At 53.8% G+C, this 9557-nt stretch overlaps 1 protein-coding gene across 2 annotated transcripts in view; it reads left to right on the plus strand.

The window, feature by feature from the left end:
* The first annotated feature begins 2873 nt into the window (after positions 1-2873).
* LOC131211049 (steroid receptor seven-up, isoforms B/C) overlaps positions 2874-9557 on the plus strand; it is a 66084-nt gene continuing 59400 nt past the window's right edge. Inside the window, exon 1 of one of the 2 annotated variants that reach the window (XM_058204390.1) lies at positions 2874-3613. In XM_058204390.1, coding sequence (XP_058060373.1) covers positions 3022-3613 — 592 coding nt within the window. In that variant the 5' untranslated portion in view covers positions 2874-3021. The remainder of the gene's footprint in view (positions 3614-9557) is intronic. The other variant, XM_058204391.1, reaches the window with a different exon arrangement.

Below are 9557 nucleotides of genomic sequence, written 5' to 3' on the forward strand. Positions count from 1 at the left end.
TAAACATTAAACAGTTTTAAGCCATTCTCTCAAAGCTGGATTCACAAAGAAGCTCACTTCTTAAATCAGATGGGTACTGTGGATGAGAAATGGGTCACATACGACAATATTGTGTGAAAACGATTGTGGTCGAAGCGTGGGGAAGTAGCTCAAACGGTGGTCAAACCAGGACTAAATTGAGACGTCTATTGTCAATAACTGCACCGTTCAAAGCTAAAAATTGACCAAAAACGGCCAGAATTGGCCAGCAGAAGAAGTGTTGGAAAGAATCGGAAGAAGATCGGAAATATCTTAAATAATGCTTTGAAATTCACATATCCAACATTAAACCTAATATCAAACAAAACATTCAGTACAATGCGATTAATCAATCATTTAGTCGTCGATATGTCGTCCAATAAAGCCTCTTGGTAATGGAAAATTGATCAATGTCCGTAGGAAAAGTCTCCATGACGAGTGCGTTGATCAAACCAAAAGAGACTCGTCCTTCAAGTCAGCCTTAAAGCAAGAAATCGATTGACCTGAGCTTCGGATGGAAACAAAACCGTGATTCCAAAAAGGACCCGTTGTCCTCCTTGTCCAATCTATCAAGGTTAGCAGGACCTTGAGCGGGAAATCCAGAAAAAACAGGAAAATCCCAAAGTGATGTAGAGCGTCACAAATGGCCCCGCCAAACTGGCTCGAAAAAAGTGACCAGGGCCGAGAGGCCTGGTTCGGACGAGAGCAGGCCACCGGTCAACGGATAATCCACCGGCGAACTCCGCACCACAGACCCGGGGGCCAAACTGCCACGAAGGACCCCAACCGAACCGGAAAGGAGTGAAATAAAAACTACGAAACCGACCAACTACTGACCAACTCTAAACGGCGACCGATGATGATGATGACGGTGATGACGGCGGCGGCACCGTAAACGCATTGTTTGCCGATCTCCAGAGAGAGAGAGTGAAAAAAGGGCCGTTGAATCCGAAAAGATGGATTCCATCACCGGCGGGGCGCGCTCTTGCCGCCCTTTGGAGTGCTAAATTAAATCCAATTCCCCCGGGTTGGCCGGAAACGGGCGTGGGGGGAGGGACAAAAGGATAAATCTCTCAAAACACACATATTTCTCTGGACTGGACAACGACGGAGCCGTTCCATCCGTCACCTGCCACCGAGTATCAATCGAGCGCGGCCACAAAGGATGCTTCCAGCGACATGATGGACATTCCCGCACACGTGAGTGTGTGCATGCTGGGTGACCGTTTCCGGACCGGTACCGACGGTGGAACGGAAGTTCACCGCCCTCGGGGGTAGGTTGGGGACCTCTAGGACCACCTTTGGGTGGTCGCCGTGTCAGCAAAGAAAAGCTCCACCAACACACACCGACACAGACCGGCAGGACTCTCCAACGGCTCTTCACACATCCGTAATTCGATTTGTGGCCTCCGATCGCCACTGGACCTCCGGCAGCACCTCCGTTCCCGACGATCGCCCAGGCGCGGGGTGAATTTTCCACTCATTTCCCTCCCCGTTGCGGCTCTTTTTCTCCCTACCACCACCACGGTTCGGGCCGACGGCCAATTTCCCCGTCGGAGATTCCGTTACTCCGTTGCGAACTGCCACGCGTGAGAGTGAGCGAGACAGCCCCTACACGACAGAGCACTGGGCGTCTCTTTCGGACGCCGGGCGCTCGTCGAACAGTTTTCCCACTTTCCCACTCCACCGCGCCGCAGTATAACAGTTCGCGGTGGCTCGGGCAAAGATCTCGGGGCGCACACCTCACATTACACAGGGCGTGGCCTCTGGCAGTCACCCTTGCAGCTCTCACTCGCTCTCACTCTCCGCCTCTCACGCGCTCGCTCGCTCCGGCTCGCTGTGATTCGCTGGCGGCCGAGCCCAATCGGTCGTCGCCCATCACGCTCACTCTCCCGTGCCCCACGGCGGTGCTCTTTCACCTTCGCGACGGGTTACGCGAACCCACTGAACCGCTTGCCCTACCCTTTCGCTCACTCCACCGCCACGACGGCCGCACACTCTGCCGGTTGGTTAGCCGGCTCGCTCGTTGGCGAAAGCGAGACGGAGCAGTCCGCCAGTCGACGGTGGGCCGTGAGCGCGAGCAGGACAAACGGAGCGGCCGGGTGGACCGGGGCGGCGGTGGGTCGGTTGATCGCGGCCGGGTCGGGTCGCGTGTACCTTTAGCACCGGTTCAGCTCCGGCCGCACGGTTAGTCGTAAAAGGCCATTCGGAAGGAGCGTCTCTGTGCGTCTGTGCGTCGAGTGTTGCGTGTCTGCGTGTGCGCTGCGCTGTTCAGTTCACGACGACGTCACGGCGACCCGAGAGTGTTTTGGTTCTGCTGTCCGTGTGCTTTGTCAACACAACAACAACACAACAACAACCGACCACCGTCGGTCCGATCGGTCGCGCCACACAAACGAAGTACGAAGTCACGCGGAAAACGCGTGAGCTTTTCCGAGCTTTTCGCGGATCGTGACCGGAAGCGTGTGTGTCTGTGGGCGCAGGATAATTGCGAGTTTCGGTGTGGCCGTGGAAGATACAATGATGGTCGCTGCGGTGGTCGAATGATCCGTCCTGCTTTCGTGAATCGCGTGAAAATCCTGCTGAAGGATTCCAACGAGTGAGTGAGTGAGACACAGGTGAGCGGCGAGACCGATCACTCACCGGATCGGTTGCACGAGGATAATAGTGATCCGCGGTGCCCCGTGCGTGTTTGTGTGTGCCTGTGTGTTTGGTAGTGTCCGGTGTGAAGTGAAGTCGGTTGTGATCCCCCCCGCACACTCCCCCATGTGATCTCCCTCGTCGATCGTGAGTCCCGCGCGTCGTGTTGGTGAGCGAGAATAAACAAAGAAAGAGAGCGCGAGAGAGAAAGAGAGAGAGAAGAGAAGACCCAGACATCCGCCACGCGCCTTTCTTGTGGCCCCGGGGTAGTGAAAGGCCGGAAAAATTTTCCTCGACAGCGTCGGCCCCCCCGACTGCGGGGCCAAAACCGGAAGCAATATTCTGGCACACAACACGCTCAGCATGTACGGCGGAGGCGTCCTGTGCCCGTCGCCCTCCACCGCGACCGGGTTCTACAACCCGCGCGGCCAGGGCTCCGAGATCGGGGCGCTCGAACTGGGCTTCCCACGGGGGATGGCCCTGGTGCCGCCGCCCCCGCACCACGGCGCCTGGCGCAGTGATCCTGCGACGCTCGGCGGCACCCACCTGCCGGTCTCGAGCGGTGCCGCCGCCGCCGCGGCCGCCGCCGCAGCCGCAGGATCGGCCACCGGGGACGACATTACCACCCTCGGCCCATCCGTCATGCAAACCTCGTCCTCGTCGTCTTCGTCCGGCGGAGCGACGGCCCAGGACAAGAAGGACTTCCTGTCGTCGGCGTCCAGCGGGCCGGGGATCGGCCAGCACCCGGGTGGTGGTGGGTTGGGTGGCGTGGGCGCCAACAGTGCGATCGAGAAGAAGGAGTTCCTGTCGCTGCAGCAGAGCACCACGCCCGGCTCGCAGAACAGTATGGCCTCGCAGAACGGCAGCCAGCAGGACCTGAAGGCGCAGAACATCGAGTGTGTGGTGTGCGGCGACAAGAGCTCCGGCAAGCACTACGGACAGTTCACCTGCGAAGGTAAGATGCACGGCGGTTCTAAGGACTCCCGCGACCCCGCGAAATTGAGTGATCATTTTGAGAGAGTTCGAGTTCGGAAAACAGGGAGAGTGAAGCGAACTGTTCAGCCCACTGGCCTTAAAGAAGGCCGTGAAGTCGGTTCAGAGGAAGAGGCAGGACACACGGCCCGAGGACCGTTTACGGTGTATCTGGCTTCAGTACCGCCGCAAGATCTACAATTAATCAAAACGAAGACGCATAAAAAGCATAATCAGCCATGCAAAACCCGGAACCGGTGCCCGGAAGGAACCACCGCCTCCGACGGTTCTAATGGGGGATTTATGGGATTTTTTCTGCGCCGCAAGACGCAACCTTAGGGGCGGCGAACAGGTCCCGGCGATAGCTTCCGACGCATAGCGCACCCAAAACGACAACATAATCATAAAGCAATTGACTTCTTACATCGGCGCGCACTCAGTGGTCCCCTCGTTCGTTCCCGGAGAACGATTTTCTTGCTGCGGCCCCCTTTCGAAAGCATTCTCCAGGCTGCTGTGGCCGTCTTGTGATTTTATTTAAAAGGATCGTTGCGTTTTATGTCGCTTTTTTGCTCATGTCCTGCAGCTTCAGCGCGAGGACGTCTTCGAGGATCCCGCCGCTCGGTTGGGTGATCGGTCGCTCGAAGACGAAGCAGCTCGAAACGGTTCGCCCGTCGGCTCGCCTTTATTGATGGCAATCCATTTGTCAGCCAACCATATGGGGTGGTGGTGTTATGGGAGCGAAAGTGACTTCTTGCCGAACTGTGCGTGCGCGTGTGTGTGTTGCTCCTTCGAGTCGGGCCCGGAGGAGTCACATAAAAACTCCCCACGGCTGTGCGTTTGTTGGGGAACGACAATCCCGTTTCCCGTGTTGGGCGGCGCTCCCGGTGAAATATGGATATGCAAATCAATCGGGTGGCCCCTTTGGGCGTCCGGATGGCCCATCCTTGAACGGCACTCGGCATCCTTCGGGGCTTCGTCGGGCGGAAGGATGCATTTCCGGAAGGATAATTTTCCGCCTCAGTTGATTGATATCGGTGCTTTTAATCAAAGTCCTCCCGGACTGGTTCGGGGAGGATTTGTGTCGGAAGCCCCGGGCACGGGAGCCTTAGAGTCATACATAATTAGATGGCTTATGTAAGCCGGTCGCGGGGTGGGATTGGGAACGCCTTGATGTTGGCTGAACGCGTAACAACTGGTGGATTACACGACTCTCGAGTATTGTTGACCCGTGTTTCGGGTGCAACGAGCAGAAGGATTGAAGTAACATTTGTCGAAAGGGGACACGGCGGCGAAGCCTTGTGTTTTGGTTAATGAGAAATGTATAATCCGTTCGCTACATAATCAGAACAATCGAATTGTGCGCAATCAGAGGTCATTATGGCTGCGGTTTTAGATAATGGCTACTTGAATGGTGCTAAGGTCAAACTAAGATGTCTTAACCAAACAGGGGTCTTTTGCTTCAAAAAGTATCAACAACATCAACACCGATTAATCGATTTCTAAGCGAATGACGTCGGTTCGAACTGTGATAGATTATCAACTTGAGTTCAAAACATTAAGTTGCTGTTTAATACGGCTCTGTCCGTTCTAGTAACAATAATTCATAAATATTTAACAACGTTATAGCCTCATTATTTTCTTGTCTAATAACATTCTGGTTTTGTAAATATGGCCTAGTAAAACATTCAGTTTTTGAAACAAATGAAATATTCAGTTTTTGAATTTCGTTTTTTTAAACGCTTCCAGTTTTTAAGTCAAGAACATATTCGTTTACAATTTTCTTAACGCAAACTTTTGTATGAAACATCTTCAAGCTTAATTTATATTTGATGAGTGAGTGCGTTGTCCAAATTTATGGGTTTCGAAAGACGTCAGTTCGAACCCTGACCCCAGCAACTTGAGTGCAAAACTTGATGTTGGTGCTTAATATTGCTCTGCCCCTTCTAATAATTAGATAAATAGTTAAATAATAGGCCTTTTTGAACAAAATGGCAGAGCGCAATGCCAATACGTAACGAAACACAACAACGCTAACTTACATTTCAAATTTATAAAACAAATACAATAAAGAGCTGTCCCCGAAGACAAATGTTCTATTTTTGAGACTTTTGTGTTAGAAAGTGAATATGGGATAGAACCCAAATTAGCCATTTATTTTGAATGTTTAAAGCTCGCAATATTCAGTAATATTGCTCAGTGGGCCTAATTAGCAACTGAAAAGCAAGAGCATAGATCACAAATAATTGAATCGGATAATTCACCAACTCTTTCCGATCCGATCCGATCCGAAAAAATAATTATTACCTGGATTTTAATGTTTGTCTCCGGATGAGTGCAGTTGATTGATTGAAATGATCAACAGATCGACCGAAGAACCTTCATTCTGCGCTACAAGCGCAATGAGCCTTGTAAATGGAGGTAATACCGGCTCTAATGCTGGCGACCCTCTTGCCCCGGTGTAATGCGATGCTCGCCTCTTCACACCTCGCCACCACACACAACCACACACACAGCCGGACTGCGGAAGGAATGAAGATCTCCGATGCACTTCATCAAGCGGCGTTTAGCGCGCAAGCGACGGAAGTGAACCGGTTTTTCGGTCAGGTTCGGTGCGCTTTAGTAGCGCATTTTTTTGGGACCCAAAGCACCCCAAAGCGTCACCGCTGGATGGAAGGAAGGCAGTGGAGGAACGGTGTGTCAAAAAGGATCAAAAGCCCTGCCCTGCTCGGCTCGTGAAAAAAGCGCCGGAAAGATGGGAGAAGACAGACCAGGGAAAAGACCGGTAGCCTCACGATTGATGATACGATCTTGGCCCCGGCGATCCCCAGGGATCGTGTCCTTGCCGCGCGCCTGGATGCTGTGCCAGAGCGCCGGTCAAATGTCAAACACACAGCCAAGCCGCGTAGCAGTCAATTAATCTGTGCCCTCGGCCCAGAACGCACACAGCCGGCCGGGAGGGAGGAAGATTTTTCAATCCACCAACCCGTTTTAATAACCCGTTTTTCGCACCACGCCAAGGATTAGGCGCTCATCGAGGTGAGCTGACGGGAACCGGCTCTGGCCGTTTTAGGGCACCGCCGCTGCCGAGATTGCGTCACGTCAACCCCGTGCCCGTTTAGTGTTTTATGATTTCCGATTCTTCTCCGTGAAGCTGAAGTGAAACTTCGGCTTATGACACGTGCCCCAATCGATCGTTTATGAGCGCGTTGGGACCTTCGCGAACCTGACACGGTCCTGAGCATACGGGGGGTTGTCCGTCACCCGCAGGTCCCCAGTAAGACCGCGGGTCAACTGCGTATTTGTGTGTGAGGGAGATTTCAGACGTTCGCGTGTTGTTCCTCTTTCGGTTTCCCGTCACCCTGATGAGGTTTCCTTTCGTGGACTCGAGCGGGACTCGGACTTAAGACTCACCCCGCACGCGGATCGATGCGTTTATGTGTGACATCCTTCAGAGTTTCTTAATCTTTTACTAATATTGGACTTCGATGCGTGGACCACTATGCATTATCAGCACGAAACAACGAAAAACGGCTCAAACGAGATTAACCGGCCCGCAGGATGGAGCAACCGTTTCGCGAAAATAAGTAAATTCAAGACTCGGTTTTTTTGTTATTCGATCCATCCGCCAAGCGCCAGAGCCATTATCGCCGGCCGCCATCGAGGAGCGCGGTGAACGGCAAAGTCCATCCGCGCCCAGAATCCTTTCCGAACCATAGCACTGATAACGGGGGGGGCCCAACATACTTATATTCGTATCGGCGAGTGAGTGAGTGTCTCAATGCCAGTGCGCGTGTGGGTGAATTTATGTGATTGTTTACGCGATCTAATCAACATGGCGTCCAGCGGTGCACGACGGAACAGGACCTCACTTCGAGTGGCCGGCGGGCCACGAAACAGTGTCCGATAAGCAGAAATGGCGGTCCGATTGTTTTTTTTATGTTCGCTTCACTATTATCAGCTCCTCGTAGTGAACTGTGGTGTGCTGTTTTTCCCGTTGGGGCGATGTTGTGTTCCCTCAAGCCACGGAAGCCAGGACAAGTTAAGTCGAGTGGTGAGCCAGAGTGAGAGAGTGAATTCGAGGTGCAAGTGACACAATTGAGTGCTGTGAACGGTGAGTGCGTGACACGATTTCGAGCTGCCGACGGTCCGTTTTTATCACTCTCCTGGCGTGGCTCGTGCGTTGCTGGCCAATTATTGCGATCAGCTGAGCGGCGGATGGCACAGTTTTTGTGCCCTTTTCCTTTACGGTGTGCTCGGTGCGGGTCCGCTACTTGCAGGCGTAGCATATCGCTATGCTGTACGGGCGAAGATTATGATCGTTGCAAAAGGTGCACCCACCCGAAGCTACCGGCCGGAACAGCAGCCGGAACACAAGTGGTTCAAGTTCATGGCGATGAAGGCGATTGACGTGTGTGCGCCGTGACGCAACCGGGTGCGGCCAACGAACCCGGCCACTGGAAAATTTATGCCAAACACGGCCGGTGGTGTGGTAATGAGCCCCAGGGGCCCAAGCAAAAGATTCTCTTCCGGTCTTTCCGGTCGGCCTTTTTCTGCGCTTCTCCGCCTTCCGAGTTTAGAGGAGTCGCCGCATCGGAACCTCAAACTGTGTCGTTATCTCAAGGCGGAGGCCTCCTCGGAGGGGCGGTGCATCGATGCACTCACTCTCGGGGTGCGCGTCCGCTGCCGCTGGATTTATTAAAACAGAAATTAATTATAATTAAGTCATTTCGCCATCATCATCATCATCATCATTCGGCGCCATAAAGCACGCCTTTTCGCAACGCTGGACGCTAGGTGAAGAATCGGTGCGGTGCCAATTAAGGGCTTAGTGCTAACGGTGGATACGACGTTTGCATGCAAAGAGCCGCGCTTAGATAACCCGCCGGATCTGATAGCCGGATCGGGGAGTTGCGGATTAAGGCAGCGAAGGTGCGACTAATTAGCCACATTCCGGTTCCGTGTAGCTCCCACATTTGGTAAGCGCCTCCAGAAACCCGCAAACAACTCCTGGCCGTAGCTCCTTCAGCCGGACACGATTCCTGGTGAGCGGCTCCTTCTTTGCATCTTTCCTACTGACCCCGGCGCATCCTTTGCAGTGCGACCCAATTAAGCGCAACATAACCGCAAGCGGCCGCAAGCGCAGCATAATTCGTCACGATTCGTCACCAAATGCGCGTAACGCGAGGGTGGCGCACATTTCGCTATCGCCTAATGGGGACTGATTGGCCCCGAGGATTGGCCTCGGCTCGGAATCGGTATTGTTCCGAGGGTGCCCCCTTCGCTTTTAGTCTCGGGAAGGATCCTTGTAAGGAAGTTCTACGGCACCGGGAGGCAATCCCGCGGGGCAGACCCCGTGTTGCGGTGGGGAACATTTTCGGGAGAGGGTTTTTATGAACCATTAACCCGGACGGAATCGGCCGCCCAGGGAGGGTGTCGGATGGCGCGCGGTCGGATGGCGGCCACGCGGCTCACGACCTCGATCGATTCGATTTTAATCCAGTTGGATTAAGCTGTGGGATAGTTTACCTCAGCCCCAGCCCAGCCCAACCGATTGTGGTGTGCAATATCGGCGGCCGACCCCAAGAAGAAGGAGACGAAGAAGAAGATCCGGAGCCTGGAGACGATCCGGGAAGATCTCAGCTCGGCGTTGGCGCGAGGTGAAGTGAGCAAAAATCGTGACCTACTCGTGCCCGCGATCAACTAACCCCCTGCGCGCCCCACGTGACCCCGACGCGAGGGTGGGGTGCCGGGGTCCTGGCGGGGTGACCTCTCTTCCGTTCGGGCCCCACCAGCCCAAACCCAATTCCCAATAGTGCATTGTTTCGCCTTGTATGCGCTGCTATTTAGCCTTTTGTGCAGAGGACCTTTCTCGGCTTTCGGTCTCTCTCTCTCTCTCTCTCTCTCTCTCTCTCTCTCTCTCTCTCTCT

Source organism: Anopheles bellator, chromosome 2, assembly GCF_943735745.2.
Source record: "Anopheles bellator chromosome 2, idAnoBellAS_SP24_06.2, whole genome shotgun sequence".
Taxonomy (NCBI): domain Eukaryota; kingdom Metazoa; phylum Arthropoda; class Insecta; order Diptera; family Culicidae; genus Anopheles; species Anopheles bellator.